The sequence below is a fragment of the Argiope bruennichi genome, chromosome 7, assembly GCF_947563725.1.
Source record: "Argiope bruennichi chromosome 7, qqArgBrue1.1, whole genome shotgun sequence".
NCBI lineage: Eukaryota > Metazoa > Arthropoda > Arachnida > Araneae > Araneidae > Argiope > Argiope bruennichi.
The window spans coordinates 51,082,829-51,107,835 of NC_079157.1; the positions used below are offsets into that span (position 1 = coordinate 51,082,829).

The 25,007-nt window shown below is 37.3% G+C and overlaps 1 protein-coding gene across 1 annotated transcript in view; it reads left to right on the forward strand.

Moving 5' to 3' along the window:
- Positions 1-1,923: 1,923 nt before the first annotated feature.
- Positions 1,924-25,007, forward strand: part of LOC129975792 (BAI1-associated protein 3-like) — a 73,621-nt gene continuing 50,537 nt past the window's right edge. The window contains exons 1-4 of the mRNA XM_056089012.1: positions 1,924-3,051; positions 19,412-19,579; positions 22,053-22,119; positions 24,602-24,860. Of these exons, the coding sequence (XP_055944987.1) occupies positions 2,338-3,051; positions 19,412-19,579; positions 22,053-22,119; positions 24,602-24,860 (1,208 nt within the window). The 5' untranslated portion in view covers positions 1,924-2,337. The remainder of the gene's footprint in view (positions 3,052-19,411; positions 19,580-22,052; positions 22,120-24,601; positions 24,861-25,007) is intronic.

A 25,007-nucleotide genomic window follows, 5' to 3' on the forward strand; every position in this document is an offset into this window, starting at 1 on the left:
CTTGGCGATTAATCGATGGGATGCGGTTTATACACAAATATTTGAAAGTCGAATATAGACATTTGATGCTAATTTTCCCCCGACTAATAAACTCACTTTTGGCACATAATTACAATTATAATCATAAGATCATATATCGAGTTCCGTTTTATTAATCGATACGTTTTTGAATCATCACGTTTATATGAATGCGAAAGCACATGCTGACAGATAGCCAAAACTCCGACAGATTCGGTTCAAACTCTGACACGGATCTGCATTTTAGATGATAAATATGACTACCAAACTTCAGTCATGTAGGTGTTTTCAGTTTGTAGCTATCGTGTTACTTTATATTCAAATAGATGAACGGTTAAACCGGAGTTTAACCCCCTTCTTCGCCAAGATGCGATAACGCGCGAAAGCTGGCGACCTCTGTTTTCTCTAGATTGGCAAACCTATTATCTTCCGCCTTTTCTATGCGCTATGATTGGATATCTCCCTCGCTTTTGAACATTTCGCAAAACACGGCGTAAGACCGTTGTTGGCGAGTTGGCGAATTTTGAAAATTGCACCAAGAAGGGGGTTAAACTCCGGTCGTACCAAATGAACTGACAAAACTTATTTTGAATGGATTTGTTCAAAATTTGGTAAAAAAATCTACAAATTAGGATTAAAAATTATATAACGGTTGTACCCTATATAACTAATTTCATCTGTTTAGCTCAAGGCCTTTTTGAGTTATCATGTTCATAGACAGAAGGACAGACGTAATTCCAAAAATGTTTATTTAAGATATAGAATTCGGATTTGAAAGGTCTGAAAAGTGGAGTTTAAGTCACAAACTCGAGTTTAAATTTTTTGATAATTACAACGATTCCTCTTCGAAAATGAGAAAGTAAGAATTTCGTTAACGTAGTTCTGTTTACTAAATAGAGATTCATATACTAGCATATATCATTTATTCAAAATACCTAAAAATACAATATAACTTCATTTTTACTTTCTCCTATACGTAGTATAGAGAAAATATAGTGATCGTCAAAAAATTCGAACTCCAGAATTTGACATATCTTCACGTTTAGACCTCCCTAAGTTCGAAAAATACATTTTTTTTTTTTGGAAAAAAAGTATCTGTCTATTTGTGTCTGACAAAGATAACTCAAAAATGCTTTGAGCTAGAGTGTTGAAATTTGATATACATCAAATACACCGATATTTACACCAAATTTGCAGACTTCTATCAAAGTTTAAGTAAAATCTCTTCAGAGGTAATCGTCTGTCTGCCTATTCGAATATAAGTAGATAGATAAAATTCGGTACACAGATATAACATCCATAATATAGACATCTGTCTAAATTTGAGCCATCCAACGACGGGTTTACTGTTTATCGGTTTTTACTTTCAGAAACAAGTAAACCCGATAATTCAAAAACACAATGACAAATATATCAAATTTCGCGTAAGATTTTGTGATAAAATATGCAGTTCAGTGTCAAATTCTTGTTTTGATCGGTTAAGAAAGACGTGTCTAAAGCACAAATTCGATTTTTGGATACTATTAACGCATGTCAGGGATTAATCGCCAAATAACTCGCCAAGGATGACAAGACAGATTCAGTAAAAATGCTAAATTCACGCCATAAGTTAATATTTCGTAACTATTGTACATCAATGTCATGTAAGGCGTTTCTCTGATATACGCATATCAGGGATTAATCGCCAAATAACTCACCAAGAATAACAAGATAGACTCAGTCAAAATGCTAAATTTACGCCAAAAGTTAATATTTTGCAACTCTGACTTGACAGGTTTATTAGAGTATGTGAGAAATATTTGGAGAGCCCACTTCCGCTGGTTTGTACCAGAAGTTTGTGAAAGTTATTGGTGACGGAGTATCGGCAACAACGAAAAAGATCGATAACTTTTGTCAATGATGAATATCGCTCTTTGACCTTTACCGTCTCCCAATAAAAAACAAAATTTATATAATAAACACTGCAAATCAGCCGATGATAAAATTAGTGTAGTCTCCGAAATATCATCAACCGCAGTCATTTGTAACTATTTTCATCTACAGCGCAAACACTACTTTATTACTGTGACGAAATCCAGTGAATTTTAATCCCGCTACTGTAAACTGTTCCTCTTTTGTAAAACATGTCCCTTCTATCGCATAATTAAGATTGGAACTATCGGTGGATTTTACAAAGTTAATCATCTAGAACAGTCTAAATGTTTTTCTTTATAGTGTGTGTGTGCTTTCCTAGATAGTAGAATGTAAACAGTACTCTAGCTATGGTCAGTGTTTGATCCATCCCATATCGGAATTTCAACTTCTTATCTTAGAAACATAATGCGCGATTTGGCACATAAACGAATCTTGCTTGGCCACAATATTTGTGACTGGCTTCCAGCTTGCTGTCTTTCCAATATGGCGCCGAATCATGAGTATTTTGATGGTGAATTGAAGATTGAAGTTTTTACCAAAAAACTCGACAACATCTATGAAATTTTTTGCAATGCAGTCGATAAGAAGTCGACTACTGCCAAGGAAAGGGAGAATTTTCTAAATTTGAAGAATGATTTATTAATTATGTTTGAAGAAGTGATTCACATGACCCTTCCTGTCCATAAATCCGATGCAGTTCAGCCACAAAACGTAATGGAATTGATTTCTAGTTTAAGTCTAGAATTTGCAGCTTTCCGAGAAGACATTAATAATAGAGTGGATAATATCGCCAAGAAGGTTTTCCTGAAAAATGATGTAATTGAGAATGATGGCATTGTTCTAGCCAGTAAATCTAGTTTTTGTCGAGAAGTTGTGAACACCCAGATAGAAACCGATGTGGAAACATACGTCTCAATGGCGTGTAATGGCATGGCTACATCGATGACAGATGGACGTAAATTGCAAAATAGATTATCTATAAAAAGGTATGGAAAATATGAATCTAAACCTGCTTTGAACGGTTTAAGACAGAAATCTAAATTTAAAAAATGGAATAAAAAACCGATGATGGAAGCTACTGTCTTGTCTGGATTAAATCCTGAAACAACTGGGAAAGAGGTAATTGATTCTTTTTTTTATCTTTATTTTATACCGCAAACTGAAAATTGAGTTTCAATCTCTTATCATTTCATGTTGAAAATGACGAAAGTGATTTTCAATGATTATGAGATGCATCTGTAAGTCCAGAGATTTGTATTTCCTTTTTGTGTCATTTTTGTAATATACAGAGGAACCATATTTATTGAAATAAATTTATTGGATTGAGATTATTCCTATGATTCAAATTTATCTTTTAGGAACCTCTATTATTCTTATATTGCAAGTGATCTTATATATTTTAACAGAATGCAATGAGTTAACGAATTAAAACAACCAATATTCTTTTAATTATTTCCCTTTAGAGAATTACGAAATCATTTTTTTTTCGTATTTGACTGATATACAGTCACAATGATAATATAAAAATCATGATGGATTTTATATAAATTATGATAATATAAAATCATAATGATAATATAAAATCATAATGATAATATAAAATCATAATGATAATATAAAATCATAATGATGATATAAAGTTTTGTTTTATTCCATGATGTGGTCATCCCAATCCAACCATTCGGAGATACTGCAATGTAATAAATAATTCTTGTAAATTTGGTAATAATTTTGCTATTGCCCTCAAAGATCATTTTTTTACTTTTTGAATCGATTGCCTTTGGAATGTCTTTGTATTTTTAAAAATTTAACTCTTATTACAAATTAACTTTTGTGTATAGTGTATTTTTGTTCTGCTAATAAATGAGATAAAAATGGTTGTAAAGTTGATTGTTTTAGGACTATAAATCCTTACCCGAATATTTTTCTCTGTAATGATTTTAATTTGCATGTTAGCGAGAATTTTAACTGCGATATTTGTTTGAATCAAATTAAAAACGATTTTTCAAATTTTATGTATTTATACAAAATGAAAATTTTGGTTGAATCCTAATTTAGTGTACCCCCAAGTTTGTCGCCAATATGGCAACCCCAAAAAGCAAGCGGAATAGTTTTTCTAATAACCCTACCACTGATTTGTTTATAATTTTTTCTCTTGTTGAGTTGTGCATCTATTTCAGAGGTTATGAAAGAAATGAAAATTAAATAATAATTGGCAAATAAACACCTATGAAAGAATTTAATTAAATCGCGTTTTCTAATTGAAAATATTATTACTGTTAATAAAACATCCCGTCTTATTTTTAAAGTGAACTATAAAAATATATTTATCATTTTGCAATTCTTACCGAATTATGTTATTTGAACTAAAATCGTTTGTTTATGAATTTTGTCAGGATATAAAATAAACTAAAAACATCTGCTCAAACTTTTTGAATCTTTTGTCTTTATTTCACACATTTTCAAAAGTTCGTTATTCCAGAATTTAAAGGAGGTTCAGCAACTGTGACCCATCAGGATTCAAAAAGAAATATTCTTAGATAAAGCAATCGTGATCAATAAATCTCATAATTAAAAAAAAAGAGGTAGGTAACTGTTTAACAGTATAACGGCACCAATGAATATGGTTAGCCATATTGGTTGGCGAATTTATACTGTTGGCATCCTTGGCGAAATAAAAAGCACACTAAACTAAGATTTTATCAGCAGATTTAACACACATTAGTAAATGCATTTAGATTGGTATTAATAATATTAGCAGTCTGAAAGTAATTAATAAATCTTTGGATCTTATTTCAATCAATACTGAATTTTATAACATTTTAATCAATTATAATGATAGATTTCAGATTTTTGAAGAAATATCTCGTTTCACCAGCTCAACGTAGATATATATGAAAAAATCAACCATTACCAATTTATTTTCATTAACCAATGATTTTTTTCAAGACTTCGTTACCGAAATTGATAGCATTAAAATTTTTAAAATCCTGTTCTTATAAAAATGAATTAAATCTTGACTTTCGTTTCATCTTATATTGTTTATAATTTTATTGTTATAATTATTAGATTGTTATTATTTATAATTTATTGTTTTTAGTTTTTATTGTTTTTAGTTTTTATTGTTTTTAGTTTTTATTGTTTATAATTATTATTTATTATACATTATTGTTTATAATTTTATTATTATTTTTTATTATACATTATTGTTTATAAATTTTTTATTTAATCTCTAAATATTTTGTATTTTTTATAATCTATTAGATTTTTTGTTTTGTTTCGGGAATCTATTGTAATACTTGTTCAGTTAGATATCTATAAAATATTTTATATATGCATGGATTATACGTAATTTTTCAAGGAATCAAATCGTTATTCAGTAATTTAATTTTAGTTTGGTTTAAAGGCGATAATTCGATGCCCGTATGACACACGTACAACATAATTAAGAGGTTAAATGTTCGATTAATTAATATGTTTTTTAATATTCCTATTTCTGGTACAGTTACAAATACTTTGCGTCCAAATAGTCTAGGATATCTGTTATTATTTTATTTTTTTTCGATGATCTTTGTTGTATTTTAGTTTTCGGAATACCTTTTGCTTGCTTTTAATTTAAAATTATTTGTGGTCATCAGGCATTACAGTGACGTTGCCCTTTTGCATAAAAATCTAAATAGTATATATCAGAGATGTAGAGAAAACAAATTATTATTAAAAATTGAAAAATGCAATAGTATTAATCATTTTCGTAAATCTCAACCTTTTATATATTTTTACAAATTCAGTGGCAAAGGTTTTAATTTTTTTTATCATGATTATTGACCTAAATATTAATTTTGTGGGAAAACGTAATTTCTCAAAACAGATTAATAATGTTTTCAAAATAACATAAAAAAATTTAGATTTTTGCTAAAAAATGCTAATTTTTATAAGAAAAAAAAAACTTTGAGATTTTTTGTTTCAGAAGTCAAATGTCGATTATTTCAACCTGATTTGGGATTCTACTTTAAAAATATCTATCCGTGTCTTATTTTGTTAAGCTAATAATATTTGTCACATACTTTTACTTTCTGCGTATTAACTCTTTCTAGGGCTGTGGGAAATATGCTTCCCACCAAATTTATCAATCTTTGTATGAAATTATGTAGGTTGGCATAAGTTCTGACAAATTTTTTTTTAGTCAGTCAGAAACTTAGATGCTTCAGTTTTTTTATCTCACACAAAATGATGCGTCTTGATTTTTTACTTAATTATTAATTAACCAAATTAATTAATTAATCAAATTAAATTTATCTAAACAGCTAAATGAATCCCTTTTCTTATTCTAATTTCAAGCCTAAAAATATTTTAACATAATATGACTAGAAAAAAATGGCCCTTTAAAGGGTTAATACAGAGGTTTCCACAAGGTATGCAACATTTTATATTTACAGATTCGGATAGAACGCGTCCAAACGAGTATTTTGATGTATAACATGAGGGGTCCCCGAGTGTAGCGTCATAGTCTAATTACATGAAGAATTAGACTATGACGCTAGATTTCTTTTTTATGAATCCAACATTTTATATTTCAAATACGATACATACGACAATTACACAAGATGGAAGCCTCCCTAAGTGACAATGTAGCTCTGTTGTAAGGGAACAGATGCGACTCTGTTGCCTTACGAAATTCAAATCAATCATCCATTGACCCATTTGGATAGTTTAAAGAGGTTTTATTTTGCAAATATGATTATTAACCCTTTAAAGGGCCATTTTTTTCTAGTCACATTATGTTAAAATATTTTTAGGCTTGAAATTAGAATAAGAAAAAGGATACATTTAGCTGTTTAGATAAATTTAATTTGATTAATTAATTCATTTGGTTAATTAATAATTAAGTAACAAATCAAGACACATCATTTTGTCTGAGATAAAGAACTGAAGCATCTAAGTTTCTGACTTACTAAAAATATTAGTCAGAACTTATGCCAACCTACATAATTTCATACAAAGATTGATAAATTTGGTGGGAAGCATACTTCCAATGGCCCTAGAAATTGTTAATAAGATGAATGTGGTGAAATTGATTTTAATCGGATTAGGTTCAAGGATGATGCGCATTTCCACCTCCAAGGATATGTTAACAAACAGATCTGGAGGTTCTGGGCTACTGTAAATCCTCGTCATGCAAGTTCGGCTACTGCACCCACTTAGGCTCACAGTTTAGTATGCGTTATCGGCCGATGGCATAATTCCTTTAAATCGAAAATGTCACCTGTGAAACTTATTTTGACGTATTAATGACAGTGTCACCCACTCTTACACGGCATAAACAAGATAAGCGATTATTGGTTTATGCACGATGGTACTAGACTCAGCGAAACCGATCTCTTAGCGGAATATTTTCATGATAGATTGATGAGGTTAGATTCCATTACGAAAACAGGTAATGGTATACAGTGGCCACCTTACTCACCAGATCTTAACCCTTGCAACTTTTTTTTATGGGGACGTCTGAAAGACACAGTCCTGAGCATTGGACGCCTTGAGAACAGTAATTGAAACCGAGGTTCAAGGAAATTGGAACAGATGTTTTGTAGAAAACAATTGCGAACTTTGATTCCAGACTTTACTATGTTATTTATTCGAACGGCCGGAATTTCGAAAATGTGTTGTATTGAAAATTCTCAGTAAACATTGATTTTAACTTAGTTTTTTTTCTCATTTCTTGAAGGTTTCATAACACAAATTTCACACATTAATTAGACTATGGCGCTATATTCAGGGACCCCATATGTTATACATCAAAATACTCGTTTGAACGTGTTCTATTCAAATCTGTAAATATAAGACGCTGTATATCTTGCGATACATCTTGTATTTCTCAGTTCTACTTCTTTGCTTAAAATTTACAAATTTTATAATTTGAAATCGCAAAAAATATTTATTATGCGCCATTTTCTATAAAAACTTAAATAACATGAATGATTTCTCTGAAATATTCAAAAGTTTCGTTTAGGACTGTTTCAGGACGATCTATTAAATTTCCTATAGCGTGTATATCTTACATTACGTTTGCTACTTTTTGTTCATTCCCTGGTCTTTGTTGCCAGACTATTTAGAGACAATTCCTCTTCGTGTATTCATCCGACCATCCCCACCACCGAACGAAGCAATATCGACAAAATTTGCTGTGACTGACTGCTGTCTTCATCATAATCCTTCTATAACACCAGTAGATTCATCGAACTGTAGATTCATCGTTTGCTACTTTTTGTTCATTCCCTGGTCTTTGTTGCCAGACTATTTAGAGACAATTCCTCTTCGTGTATTCATCCGACCATCCCCACCACCGAACGAAGCAATATCGACAAAATTTGCTGTGACTGACTGCTGTCTTCATCATAATCCTTCTATAACACCAGTAGATTCATCGAACTGTAGATTCATCGTTTGCTACTTTTTGTTCATTCCCTGGTCTTTGTTGCCAGACTATTTAGAGACAATTCCTCTTCGTGTATTCATCCGACCATCCCCACCACCGAACGAAGCAATATCGACAAAATTTGCTGTGACCGACTGCTGTCTTCATCATAATCCTTCTATAACACCAGTAGATTCATCGAACTGTAGATTCATCGTTTGCTACTTTTTGTTCATTCCCTGGTCTTTGGTGCCAGACTATTTAGAGACAATTCCTCTTCGTGTATTCATCCGACCATCCCCACCACCGAACGAAGCAATATCGACAAAATTTGCTGTGACTGACTGCTGTCTTCATCATAATCCTTCTATAACACCAGTAGATTCATCGAACTGTAGATTCATCGTTTGCTACTTTTTGTTCATTCCCTGGTCTTTGTTGCCAGACTATTTAGAGACAATTCCTCTTCGTGTATTCATCCGACCATCCCCACCACCGAACGAAGCAATATCGACAAAATTTGCTGTGACTGACTGCTGTCTTCATCATAATCCTTCTATAACACCAGTAGATTCATCGAACTGTAGATTCATCGTTTGCTACTTTTTGTTCATTCCCTGGTCTTTGTTGCCAGACTATTTAGAGACAATTCCTCTTCGTGTATTCATCCGACCATCCCCACCACCGAACGAAGCAATATCGACAAAATTTGCTGTGACTGACTGCTGTCTTCATCATAATCCTTCTATAACACCAGTAGATTCATCGAACTGTAGATTCATCGTTTGCTACTTTCTGTTCATTCCCTGGTCTTTGTTGCCAGACTATTTAGAGACAATTCCTCTTCGTGTATTCATCCGACCATCCCCACCACCGAACGAAGCAATATCGACAAAATTTGCTGTGACCGACTGCTGTCTTCACCATAATCCTTCTATAACACCAGTAGATTCATCGTTTGCTACTTTTTGTTCATTCCCTGGTCTTTGTTGCCAGACTATTTAGAGACAATTCCTCTTCGTGTATTCATCCGACCATCCCCACCACCGAACGAAGCAATATCGACAAAATTTGCTGTGACTGACTGCTGTCTTCATCATAATCCTTCTATAACACCAGTAGATTCATCGTTTGCTACTTTTTGTTCATTCCCTGGTCTTTGTTGCCAGACTATTTAGAGACAATTCCTCTTCGTGTATTCATCCGACCATCCCCACCACCGAACGAAGCAATATCGACAAAATTTGCTGTGACCGACTGCTGTCTTCATCATAATCCTTCTATAACACCAGTAGATTCATCGTTTGCTACTTTTTGTTCATTCCCTGGTCTTTGGTGCCAGACTATTTAGAGACAATTCCTCTTCGTGTATTCATCCGACCATCCCCACCACCGAACGAAGCAATATCGACAAAATTTGCTGTGACTGACTGCTGTCTTCATCATAATCCTTCTATAACACCAGTAGATTCATCGAACTGTAGATTCATCGTTTGCTACTTTTTGTTCATTCCCTGGTCTTTGTTGCCAGACTATTTAGAGACAATTCCTCTTCGTGTATTCATCCGACCATCCCCACCACCGAACGAAGCAATATCGACAAAATTTGCTGTGACTGACTGCTGTCTTCATCATAATCCTTCTATAACACCAGTAGATTCATCGAACTGTAGATTCATCGTTTGCTACTTTTTGTTCATTCCCTGGTCTTTGTTGCCAGACTATTTAGAGACAATTCCTCTTCGTGTATTCATCCGACCATCCCCACCACCGAACGAAGCAATATCGACAAAATTTGCTGTGACCGACTGCTGTCTTCACCATAATCCTTCTATAACACCAGTAGATTCATCGTTTGCTACTTTTTGTTCATTCCCTGGTCTTTGTTGCCAGACTATTTAGAAACAATTCCTCTTCGTGTATTCATCCGACCATCCCCACCACCGAACGAAGCAATATCGACAAAATTTGCTGTGACCGACTGCTGTCTTCACCATAATCCTTCTATAACACCAGTAGATTCATCGTTTGCTACTTTTTGTTCATTCCCTGGTCTTTGTTGCCAGACTATTTAGAGACAATTCCTCTTCGTGTATTCATCCGACCATCCCCACCACCGAACGAAGCAATATCGACAAAATTTGCTGTGACCGACTGCTGTCTTCACCATAATCCTTCTATAACACCAGTAGATTCATCGTTTGCTACTTTTTGTTCATTCCCTGGTCTTTGTTGCCAGACTATTTAGAAACAATTCCTCTTCGTGTATTCATCCGACCATCCCCACCACCGAACGAAGCAATATCGACAAAATTTGCTGTGACCGACTGCTGTCTTCACCATAATCCTTCTATAACACCAGTAGATTCATCGTTTGCTACTTTTTGTTCATTCCCTTGTCTTTGTTGCCAGACTATTTAGAGACAATTCCTCTTCGTGTATTCATCCGACCATCCCCACCACCGAACGAAGCAATATCGACAAAATTTGCTGTGACCGACTGCTGTCTTCACCATAATCCTTCTATAACACCAGTAGATTCATCGTTTGCTACTTTTTGTTCATTCCCTGGTCTTTGTTGCCAGACTATTTAGAGACAATTCCTCTTCGTGTATTCATCCGACCATCCCCACCACCGAACGAAGCAATATCGACAAAATTTGCTGTGACCGACTGCTGTCTTCACCATAATCCTTCTATAACACCAGTAGATTCATCGTTTGCTACTTTTTGTTCATTCCCTGGTTTTTGTTGCCAGACTATTTAGAGACAATTCCTCTTCGTGTATTCATCCGACCATCCCCACCACCGAACGAAGCAATATCGACAAAATTTGCTATGACCGACTGCTGTCTTCACCATAATCCTTCTATAACACCAGTAGATTCATCGTTTGCTACTTTTTGTTCATTCCCTGGTCTTTGTTGCCAGACTATTTAGAGACAATTCCTCTTCGTGTATTCATCCTACCATCCCCACCACCGAACGAAGCAATATCGACAAAATTTGCTGTGACCGACTGCTGTCTTCACCATAATCCTTCTATAACACCAGTAGATTCATCGTTTGCTACTTTTTGTTCATTCCCTGGTCTTTGTTGCCAGACTATTTAGAGACAATTCCTCTTCGTGTATTCATCCGACCATCCCCACCACCGAACGAAGCAATATCGACAAAATTTGCTGTGACTTACTGCTGTCTTCATCATAATCCTTCTATAACACCAGTAGATTCATCGAACTGTAGATTCATCGTTTGCTACTTTTTGCTCATTCCCTGGTCTTTGTTGCCAGACTATTTAGAGACAATTCCTCTTCGTGTATTCATCCGACCATCCCCACCACCGAACGAAGCAATATCGACAAAATTTGCTGTGACTGACTGCTGTCTTCATCATAATCCTTCTATAACACCAGTAGATTCATCGAACTGTAGATTCATCGTTTGCTACTTTTTGTTCATTCCCTGGTCTTTGTTGCCAGACTATTTAGAGACAATTCCTCTTCGTGTATTCATCCGACCATCCCCACCACCGAACGAAGCAATATCGACAAAATTTGCTGTGGCTGACTGCTGTCTTCATCATAATCCTTCTATAACACCAGTAGATTCATCGAACTGTATATTCATCGATTGCTACTTTTTGTTCATTCCCTGGTCTTTGTTGCCAGGCTATTTAGAGACAATTCCTCTTCGTGTATTCATCCGACCATCCCCACCACCGAACGAAGCAATATCGACAAAATTTGCTGTGACTGACTGCTGTCTTCATCATAATCCTTCTATAACACCAGTAGATTCATCGAACTGTAGATTCATCGTTTGCTACTTTTTGTTCATTCCCTGGTCTTTGTTGCCAGACTATTTAGAGACAATTCCTCTTCGTGTATTCATCCGACCATCCCCACCACCGAACGAAGCAATATCGACAAAATTTGCTGTGACTGACTGCTGTCTTCATCATAATCCTTCTATAACACCAGTAGATTCATCGAACTGTAGATTCATCGTTTGCTACTTTTTGTTCATTCCCTGGTCTTTGTTGCCAGACTATTTAGAGACAATTCCTCTTCGTGTATTCATCCGACCATCCCCACCACCGAACGAAGCAATATCGACAAAATTTGCTGTGACCGACTGCTGTCTTCATCATAATCCTTCTATAACACCAGTAGATTCATCGAACTGTAGATTCATCGTTTGCTACTTTTTGTTCATTCCCTGGTCTTTGGTGCCAGACTATTTAGAGACAATTCCTCTTCGTGTAGTCATCCGACCATCCCCACCACCGAACGAAGCAATATCGACAAAATTTGCTGTGACTGACTGCTGTCTTCATCATAATCCTTCTATAACACCAGTAGATTCATCGAACTGTAGATTCATCGTTTGCTACTTTTTGTTCATTCCCTGGTCTTTGTTGCCAGACTATTTAGAGACAATTCCTCTTCGTGTATTCATCCGACCATCCCCACCACCGAACGAAGCAATATCGACAAAATTTGCTGTGACTGACTGCTGTCTTCATCATAATCCTTCTATAACACCAGTAGATTCATCGAACTGTAGATTCATCGTTTGCTACTTTTTGTTCATTCCCTGGTCTTTGTTGCCAGACTATTTAGAGACAATTCCTCTTCGTGTATTCATCCGACCATCCCCACCACCGAACGAAGCAATATCGACAAAATTTGCTGTGACTGACTGCTGTCTTCATCATAATCCTTCTATAACACCAGTAGATTCATCGAACTGTAGATTCATCGTTTGCTACTTTCTGTTCATTCCCTGGTCTTTGTTGCCAGACTATTTAGAGACAATTCCTCTTCGTGTATTCATCCGACCATCCCCACCACCGAACGAAGCAATATCGACAAAATTTGCTGTGACCGACTGCTGTCTTCACCATAATCCTTCTATAACACCAGTAGATTCATCGTTTGCTACTTTTTGTTCATTCCCTGGTCTTTGTTGCCAGACTATTTAGAGACAATTCCTCTTCGTGTATTCATCCGACCATCCCCACCACCGAACGAAGCAATATCGACAAAATTTGCTGTGACTGACTGCTGTCTTCATCATAATCCTTCTATAACACCAGTAGATTCATCGTTTGCTACTTTTTGTTCATTCCCTGGTCTTTGTTGCCAGACTATTTAGAGACAATTCCTCTTCGTGTATTCATCCGACCATCCCCACCACCGAACGAAGCAATATCGACAAAATTTGCTGTGACTGACTGCTGTCTTCATCATAATCCTTCTATAACACCAGTAGATTCATCGAACTGTAGATTCATCGTTTGCTACTTTTTGTTCATTCCCTGGTCTTTGTTGCCAGACTATTTAGAGACAATTCCTCTTCGTGTATTCATCCGACCATCCCCACCACCGAACGAAGCAATATCGACAAAATTTGCTGTGACCGACTGCTGTCTTCACCATAATCCTTCTATAACACCAGTAGATTCATCGTTTGCTACTTTTTGTTCATTCCCTGGTCTTTGTTGCCAGACTATTTAGAAACAATTCCTCTTCGTGTATTCATCCGACCATCCCCACCACCGAACGAAGCAATATCGACAAAATTTGCTGTGACCGACTGCTGTCTTCACCATAATCCTTCTATAACACCAGTAGATTCATCGTTTGCTACTTTTTGTTCATTCCCTGGTCTTTGTTGCCAGACTATTTAGAGACAATTCCTCTTCGTGTATTCATCCGACCATCCCCACCACCGAACGAAGCAATATCGACAAAATTTGCTGTGACCGACTGCTGTCTTCACCATAATCCTTCTATAACACCAGTAGATTCATCGTTTGCTACTTTTTGTTCATTCCCTGGTCTTTGTTGCCAGACTATTTAGAAACAATTCCTCTTCGTGTATTCATCCGACCATCCCCACCACCGAACGAAGCAATATCGACAAAATTTGCTGTGACCGACTGCTGTCTTCACCATAATCCTTCTATAACACCAGTAGATTCATCGTTTGCTACTTTTTGTTCATTCCCTTGTCTTTGTTGCCAGACTATTTAGAGACAATTCCTCTTCGTGTATTCATCCGACCATCCCCACCACCGAACGAAGCAATATCGACAAAATTTGCTGTGACCGACTGCTGTCTTCACCATAATCCTTCTATAACACCAGTAGATTCATCGTTTGCTACTTTTTGTTCATTCCCTGGTCTTTGTTGCCAGACTATTTAGAGACAATTCCTCTTCGTGTATTCATCCGACCATCCCCACCACCGAACGAAGCAATATCGACAAAATTTGCTGTGACCGACTGCTGTCTTCACCATAATCCTTCTATAACACCAGTAGATTCATCGTTTGCTACTTTTTGTTCATTCCCTGGTTTTTGTTGCCAGACTATTTAGAGACAATTCCTCTTCGTGTATTCATCCGACCATCCCCACCACCGAACGAAGCAATATCGACAAAATTTGCTATGACCGACTGCTGTCTTCACCATAATCCTTCTATAACACCAGTAGATTCATCGTTTGCTACTTTTTGTTCATTCCCTGGTCTTTGTTGCCAGACTATTTAGAGACAATTCCTCTTCGTGTATTCATCCTACCATCCCCACCACCGAACGAAGCAATATCGACAAAATTTGCTGTGACCGACTGCTGTCTTCACCATAATCCTTCTATAACACCAGTAGATTCATCGTTTGCTACTTTTTGTTCATTCCCTGGTCTTTGTTGCCAGACTATTTAGAGACAATTCCTCTTCGTGTATTCATCCGACCATCCCCACCACCGAACGAAGCAATATCGACAAAATTTGCTGTGACTTACTGCTGTCTTCATCATAATCCTTCTATAACACCAGTAGATTCATCGAACTGTAGATTCATCGTTTGCTACTTTTTGCTCATTCCCTGGTCTTTGTTGCCAGACTATTTAGAGACAATTCCTCTTCGTGTATTCATCCGACCATCCCCACCACCGAACGAAGCAATATCGACAAAATTTGCTGTGACTGACTGCTGTCTTCATCATAATCCTTCTATAACACCAGTAGATTCATCGAACTGTAGATTCATCGTTTGCTACTTTTTGTTCATTCCCTGGTCTTTGTTGCCAGACTATTTAGAGACAATTCCTCTTCGTGTATTCATCCGACCATCCCCACCACCGAACGAAGCAATATCGACAAAATTTGCTGTGGCTGACTGCTGTCTTCATCATAATCCTTCTATAACACCAGTAGATTCATCGAACTGTATATTCATCGATTGCTACTTTTTGTTCATTCCCTGGTCTTTGTTGCCAGGCTATTTAGAGACAATTCCTCTTCGTGTATTCATCCGACCATCCCCACCACCGAACGAAGCAATATCGACAAAATTTGCTGTGACTGACTGCTGTCTTCATCATAATCCTTCTATAACACCAGTAGATTCATCGAACTGTAGATTCATCGTTTGCTACTTTTTGTTCATTCCCTGGTCTTTGTTGCCAGACTATTTAGAGACAATTCCTCTTCGTGTATTCATCCGACCATCCCCACCACCGAACGAAGCAATATCGACAAAATTTGCTGTGACTGACTGCTGTCTTCATCATAATCCTTCTATAACACCAGTAGATTCATCGAACTGTAGATTCATCGTTTGCTACTTTTTGTTCATTCCCTGGTCTTTGTTGCCAGACTATTTAGAGACAATTCCTCTTCGTGTATTCATCCGACCATCCCCACCACCGAACGAAGCAATATCGACAAAATTTGCTGTGACCGACTGCTGTCTTCATCATAATCCTTCTATAACACCAGTAGATTCATCGAACTGTAGATTCATCGTTTGCTACTTTTTGTTCATTCCCTGGTCTTTGGTGCCAGACTATTTAGAGACAATTCCTCTTCGTGTAGTCATCCGACCATCCCCACCACCGAACGAAGCAATATCGACAAAATTTGCTGTGACTGACTGCTGTCTTCATCATAATCCTTCTATAACACCAGTAGATTCATCGAACTGTAGATTCATCGTTTGCTACTTTTTGTTCATTCCCTGGTCTTTGTTGCCAGACTATTTAGAGACAATTCCTCTTCGTGTATTCATCCGACCATCCCCACCACCGAACGAAGCAATATCGACAAAATTTGCTGTGACTGACTGCTGTCTTCATCATAATCCTTCTATAACACCAGTAGATTCATCGAACTGTAGATTCATCGTTTGCTACTTTTTGTTCATTCCCTGGTCTTTGTTGCCAGACTATTTAGAGACAATTCCTCTTCGTGTATTCATCCGACCATCCCCACCACCGAACGAAGCAATATCGACAAAATTTGCTGTGACTGACTGCTGTCTTCATCATAATCCTTCTATAACACCAGTAGATTCATCGAACTGTAGATTCATCGTTTGCTACTTTCTGTTCATTCCCTGGTCTTTGTTGCCAGACTATTTAGAGACAATTCCTCTTCGTGTATTCATCCGACCATCCCCACCACCGAACGAAGCAATATCGACAAAATTTGCTGTGACCGACTGCTGTCTTCACCATAATCCTTCTATAACACCAGTAGATTCATCGTTTGCTACTTTTTGTTCATTCCCTGGTCTTTGTTGCCAGACTATTTAGAGACAATTCCTCTTCGTGTATTCATCCGACCATCCCCACCACCGAACGAAGCAATATCGACAAAATTTGCTGTGACTGACTGCTGTCTTCATCATAATCCTTCTATAACACCAGTAGATTCATCGTTTGCTACTTTTTGTTCATTCCCTGGTCTTTGTTGCCAGACTATTTAGAGACAATTCCTCTTCGTGTATTCATCCGACCATCCCCACCACCGAACGAAGCAATATCGACAAAATTTGCTGTGACCGACTGCTGTCTTCATCATAATCCTTCTATAACACCAGTAGATTCATCGTTTGCTACTTTTTGTTCATTCCCTGGTCTTTGGTGCCAGACTATTTAGAGACAATTCCTCTTCGTGTATTCATCCGACCATCCCCACCACCGAACGAAGCAATATCGACAAAATTTGCTGTGACTGACTGCTGTCTTCATCATAATCCTTCTATAACACCAGTAGATTCATCGAACTGTAGATTCATCGTTTGCTACTTTTTGTTCATTCCCTGGTCTTTGTTGCCAGACTATTTAGAGACAATTCCTCTTCGTGTATTCATCCGACCATCCCCACCACCGAACGAAGCAATATCGACAAAATTTGCTGTGACTGACTGCTGTCTTCATCATAATCCTTCTATAACACCAGTAGATTCATCGAACTGTAGATTCATCGTTTGCTACTTTTTGTTCATTCCCTGGTCTTTGTTGCCAGACTATTTAGAGACAATTCCTCTTCGTGTATTCATCCGACCATCCCCACCACCGAACGAAGCAATATCGACAAAATTTGCTGTGACCGACTGCTGTCTTCACCATAATCCTTCTATAACACCAGTAGATTCATCGAACTGACACCTTGTTCGAAGTAGTTAGCCCCCAGCCACAAAGTGATAAATCTCGGATCTCCCTCATTTTCCCGTAGACTTGCCATCCTCTTAAAAGAGAAGTTGGCCACCTCCTTAAAAAATCTCCAAAACATTTTCACTATTCCTCCAAATTCTCGTTCCACAACAAAAGAAATCCAAGCACTTTAGAACTTTCAAACAGTTGGTAAAAAACTATCATTTTTTAGCATCATGTCTTTCAGTATTTTAAGATTTCCAAGCGCCATCAGTGCAGTACTTAAGTCATTATTTTCATCTTTCAGAATCTTTCTTAATTCCGAAATTAGAATGCATTCGTTTAAATAAAGAGTTCCAATTCCTCCACAGATGCGTTTATTTTCGCACATTCTTTCAAATCTTTGCAAACATGGGGGAAATCTTCCCTGTTCCTATATAATTTGGATCATCAGTGGGTGATATCTTCTGAATTTTTTTCTGGGTTAGAAATAAAGTCATGAGTTATTCCTTTTTTTGGATATATTCCATCTGTCAAAATATTGTATCTTTGTTTCGTCTCTTAATTTCCATTTTAAGACACCATTTGATTTGGGGACAACTGTATTAACACTCTCTTTTTTGTGCCTCCATCTTTTCATTACCATATATTCAATTATGTGCCTTAACCCAATTTAACTCCATTCACTTGTTAATTTTTACTTTTTTATTTTATGATCCATTACTCCCTATTACAATTGTGAAATGATTGTATGTCAAGTAGGAATGACAGCGAATTTGAAAAAAATGAGCATTTTTTACCATTCTCCATCCTTTCACAATATTTAATGGTCATCTTTACACTTGCATTTGCATTTGTTCCCCCGGGGGGGCACCTCGAAATGAGGATGAGATGCTTCCGGCATGGTGGTTGGATCTCGCCACTCTGGAGGGTACACTAATAGGTGGGGGATCTGACTCCTCCCATCGATGACGGGACGTACTTCCTTCGGGGAGGGTTGTACCGTGGCCGGTGACGGCCCTTAGGACTCAACCACAGTTCCCGCTAATGTTGCTGTAGCGGCGGTCCGGTCTTTCAGTTTTTATGGTTTAAATCCGTGTGCCTTCGTGGCGGGTCGGAGAGTTAGATGGCTGACTTACACCTGCACTTGTGCCTGGAAACTTCGCAGTTCGATCATTCCTCTCAATTTACAGACAATACGAGTAAAAGCCGAAACATCCCAGACCCTTTTATGCAGAAACGGATGTTTGCACTCCACCATAGAACATATAGCACATTCATGGATAGATCTATCGCTCCATAGTCCATGGGATTAAAACCTTACAAAGACATAAGTTGCTAATTGGTAAGTAAAATACTCTGTAATTGCGGAATATAATCGAATTTGTTATATTCCACAGAGATTCATATTATATTCTATTATTTCTATGACAACTTCCTGTACTTGAATTCGAGATGGACCTCCACCGAAGTCTTAATAGAACTAATAAATAATTTTAGGCAACTATATCTAAAAAAGTTCAATAAATTACACTGAGACAAGTAATGATATTTATATTTACAAACATTTATCAATCTCAAAATAATATAAATTTGTTTCATTTATCAACATTTCAGTGGGAAAAGCTGTATGTTGCCGTATTGTACATCATCAAGCACAAAGTGGGAGCGAACAGCAGGGGTTATTCAATGGACACCGAGGATTTGTACGAGTATGCGCAAGAAGCGTTCTGTATGTCTGACGTTGACCACAAAAGGTTGTTCAACGTTGCCCAGGATAAGAAGGTGAGTTTTAAAAGGTTCCTTTTTTCGAAAATTCAGTTTTGCTTCTATATGTGCTGTTTAATCTGCGTACGAAAGCCAATACTTAAAATAGCGTAATGAAATTTATCTATTGAATACCACAAAAATAAATTATTAAATACTTTGTTGTTGTTTCCTATCCCCAAGATCAGCAGGGCTAGATCAGGTCCATGATATTGTGCACCCTAAAAAGTCCAAAAGCATCAGTGGACTGTTTGTCATATCCCGCCTGGTAAGCCCCAGGCAGGCAAAGATATGTTCAAGTGAAGCCTGCACCTTAGAAAAAATGGTGCAAACATCAAAGCACTTGGAGCTACCAGAATGTTTTAATGATCTAAGATGACCACTGAGGAAGCGAGTGAGTGTGTTTTGATGCAAACATCAAAGCACTTGGAGCCACCAGAACATTTTAATGATCTAAGATGACCACTGAGGAAGCGAGTGAGGGTGGTTTGATCTTGTTGTCTGCAAACAAGAGCCAGCGAGCCACTCGGATGATCACTTCGATACCAGTGGTACACTGGTAAACAAAGGGTGACTTAATCATGGATGGGGTAAATAAGCAGCTTCTGTGGTCAAAGATTGGAGCACCAAGGGTAGAAGACTGACTCAGCTCCGATGCCTGCAGACCTTAGCTGGATATAATGGAATGGCTTTTATGCCTAGGGAGGCCCTACCAGAAGTAAAACTCTCGACGTACATCACCCATTCCACCCAGGAACACCACCTCGCCGCGATAAGGTGGTCTTAAATACTTTGATTAGTTTAAGCCATTTGATACGAAAGCGGTTAATCATTTCAGCATTTTGGCAGAATAATAGTGATAATTACCACAGTTAATAAATACCAAATATAATATTACTAGTTCACTTTACATAACAGAGGGCAAAGAAATTCAGCTTCCCTTGAGAGTTCAATTTCTTCAATTCAGTTATCTATGCAAGATTGCTTGATTTCAATATCAGTAAAAAATGAATTCTACACGAATTTGAGATAATCGTGTTGAGTGAATAATAATTCATATTAAATAAGTTAATTCTTGTAAATCTTTCCAAAAAAACTTAGTCATAGCATAGAAATTCAGTAACACAAACCCTTAAATTATCATTTAAGAAGTTGCTCAGTTTTAGTACTGCTGATCTCCGGAATATCCCTCTACTGACAGAAGAAAATCTAAAGATGTCTTATTTCCATCATGTATATAACATGTAATAAGATTTGAGTGAAGTCCATTTAACAACAACAAAATCTATACGAATTTAATAGGCCAACATGTGAAAATGGAATAGAATGTTTCTTTAAGAATCTCGGCTTTATAGTCAGTAATGAGTGAGTTCAATACATAATTTTACCAAAACCCCACAATTTACGGAACTAGATGTACGATTAAAGCGATCAATCCCCATTTCTCCAAATCAATACAAGTTACGGCAACTGGTCGAAGCCATTTTAGTTTATAACATACCCATTTAATGTGAACGCTAACAATCTTACATTATTAGAATCGTGCTGCTCTTCTCAATGAACGTCTAGCAAGAAAAAAACCCCACAAACCTCAATACTTGGTCTCAAACATAACTAATCGCCATACTTTCGAAATTTCCGGAAAATCAAAATGATAGAATCCTTGTTGTTACTTATGGCACTTGCCACGGACAAGCTCGCTGTTCGAAGACAGCCGATTTAAGCCTAAGGGGGAGCGTCTCTTGTTTTTATTGTAGAGCCACCTAGGGTCAAGGGAACGACATAGCTACACACACGTCACAACCCTTTTTAGGGGGCGGACTTCATTCTCGCATTTCATTCACAGATCGTAATTTAGACCTGATCAGAGAACCCCTGATCCAGTACCCCCAGTGGTATTACTCTCGACATGGAGGACTTTGTGACCACGACAGAATTATACGCGCGTCAGCCAAGCACTCGGGGAATCTTCGGCCGGCGGGGTTCGAACTCGCAACCTAAGGAACGCGAATCCAACGATCTACCAACCAGGCTATCCGGCCTGATTGTAATTATGGCGAACAGGGACTTAACACATGATGAGCGGTAGAACGGAAAACTGTAACAAGATTTGTTACTTTGTGACGGAAAATTGCAAACTATCACCCACACATTCTGTATCAACATATCCATGAAATTGTTTACCACACCATACAGGAACTTCCAGTTAAATGGTGAAGCTCGTAGATTTTAATGATGTCCATAACAGAATTAGCATAATATTTAATATTTGTGACTAAATTGTTTTTCTCAATGTGAATAAAACTGCATCTATCGTTTCTACATGACCAAAACATTAATTAGCTTTTCCTTCCCACAATTTTGGGGAGACCCGCTGGTTTTTAATAATAATTTTATGAAAAATATTGCTGTCAATGCATTTGAATTGTGTACATTATTACATAATATTTCATTAAGATGAATATTTTATAATGCTAATTTTCTCTTTCAGCCTCCAATTCTTGTGCTGAACGTAATTGTAGTAGAGGCTCAAGATCTCCAAGCAAAAGACCCGAATGGTAAATTCTGATTTAAAAATAAATACATTCTAAAAGTAATTTATATAAACTTAATAGAAAATGCTTATGATAAATGAAAGTGCTAACTACTTCGGTCATTGTGAAGGTTCATTGTAACATCTTAAACTGTCTTATAAAGGTTGTTAACATTTTGAAAGAGTACTTCATAAATATAGGGTAGTGTTCCCAATCGAAAGAAGACTACACGTTTGCCTTTTCTATATTTTAATAGGCGAACACAGGACTACACGAACATTAAGCAAAAGAACAGAAGCATAGGGTTGGTTGCAGTTTAGTGGACATAGAATGGCTGTTATCCTTCAACTTTGATGCTCACTCTCTCTCGCTCCAAGCGTCTCCTTTCTGCCGTTTGCCTCACTTCTGCGTCTAGTCGGAACAGTACTGCCATCTGCAGGCGAGAGAGTGAAATAGGGGATTGTGGTGAATAGCTTATAAGCCAGTTAACAGCTACGCTAAACGAGAAATTGCTTTTGTATTGGGGTCATGTTACTGGGCTGCAAACCACAAGGTTCCGGGTTCTATCCTCGCTCATCCCAAACCGCCACATTGGTGACTTCGGACGATGAACCTTCAACCTTCGTACAGCTGTTGCGGCCCCATCTCTATCCTCAGCAAACCAAAGTCGTCAGACTCACTTGATGCAGCAACATAAAAAGACAGCAGCAACATAAAGCCGTCAGACTCACTTGGCTCAACAACATCAGCAACCAGTCACCCACACATGCTCGCCATAACGCTTGGCGCTACTCAAATGGGTACAGGCACATTAGACTCAACAGCTAAAACATCACCACTCAACAGCCATGTCGTTCGTCTCACCTCCGACTCACTGGAGGGAGAGTCTGTGGTGAATAGCTTATAAGCGAGTTAACAGCTACGCTACACGAGCAATTGCTTTTGTATTGTGGTGATGTTACTGGGCTGCGAACCACAAGGTCCCAGGTTCTATCCTCACTCATCCCAAACCGCCACATTGGTGACTTCGGACGATGAACGCTTGTTTTGATATAATAGGTGTGTAAGTAGAAACTCAGCTCTGAATTTGTTTCAATAAAAATCATATTGTAACAAATTTGATAGGTGTGCCATTTTAGAGTCACTGATCATTGCTATTTTTTTATATAACTGTCAATTATTTACAAGTTGTCATTTTATAAGTGTCAATTTTATAAGAGATGATGTCGATGAGCAGTATTTATGACTTTGAATCCTATTTTATTTTCAAATGGAAAAAAAAATGCTTCTCAAGCTATATAACGAATAAAATCTTTTTTTTTGTTGTTGTTGTTGTTGATTCTATGAGCCAATTAATAGTAAAAAAAACAGTTTGCACTATTTCGTGTTAGAAATTTTAGTTATATGGACAATCCACGTACAGATACAGTAAAAAAACATTGAAGACGAAAATCTTCAAGTTTTACGCGATGGAAATCTAAGTCATACTCAAGAAGAACTTGCAGAATAGTCGTGAGTTACTCACCAAGCAATATCCTTTCGATTCTAGGTATTGAGGATGATACTGAAGGAAGGAAATGTTTTTTTTTTTTCATAAATTGACAGAGGACACCCTCCCCCCCCGAAAAGTTGATACTTGCGTGGATTTTCTTTCTAAGTACAAAAGAATGAACTTTTCACACCAGATCATTACGGTTGATAAAAAGCTGATTTATGTACTATAATCCTAAACGCAGAGAAATATAGGTTGATCCAGGTCCGCCATCAACATCAGTTGCAAACACGAATATTCATGCCGAGGAAGTGTTACCAAGAAACGTTAATGAATATATATGTATATATTGTTACGAAATTTCCGGGGTTCGTTTGGATAGTGGAAGTTATATGGTGTGGAGAACGCTCAATCAGCAGGCGGCAGTAGAAAAAAAACAACGACGTTTATTTACACGAAGACATACAGGACAGCACAAAGATGACAACTATATACAGCATAGAGAAGACAATTATCTTCAGCCGAGACGTGCACATAACAAGACTCTACTGCAGACAGTAGCTCACAGCTTAATTCAGCACTAACTTGACTCCGTCGCTGCTCTGCTAATCTCCGGAAGGTCAGTTCTTTACTGTCGATTCCGACTACTCTACTCTCGCATCTGCAGACTGCCTCCTTTTATAGGTTCTCAGGAAGCGGGGCTAGAAGCCTCTCAACCAATCAGGAACGTTCGAGGCGTATCTCGGTTCCTAATGGACGGATCGGGAAAATTCACGATGTTTCAGGTATAATCTATTTTGGCACCAAAGACTCTAAATGGTCGCCAAGTTTGTCGCCAAGCTCTGGGACCTCCGACACGACACCCGGACTCCTTCCAATACAGATGACTGTAAAACGGTCTTTCTGATGATGGAACCAACTATGCTAGGAAGCAGCATTACAGATTCGTAACAATATGCTTTTGTTTTAAGCAAACTATCTTATATTTGTTGTTATCCATTCTTTTTCTGCCAGGTTTCAGCGACCCCTACTGCATGTTGGGCATCCAACCGCGCAACACTGTTGACGGACGAAGCAGCTCAGATGACGAATTGGTGACAAGCACCAAAGAAAAAAGGCCCAAACACAACGGCAACTTCAAGAGTACTGGAACTCCCCTCTGGATCAGAATTCCAGGTGTCAGCATCTCTGAAGCACTCCCAGAAAATTTTTCTCGGGTGACATCGGTGAAGTCACAGACACGCAATCCCCGATGGAATGAGCAATTTAGACTGTAAGCAACACTTCAAAGAAATTTTTCTAATATTTGAGGATTTCGTTACAAGGAATACAAACAGAAAAGACTGATATTAATTTTTTTTTAAAAAATCTACATATATGTCAAATATTTCATGTTAAATTAGCGTAAAAAGAAAATAAT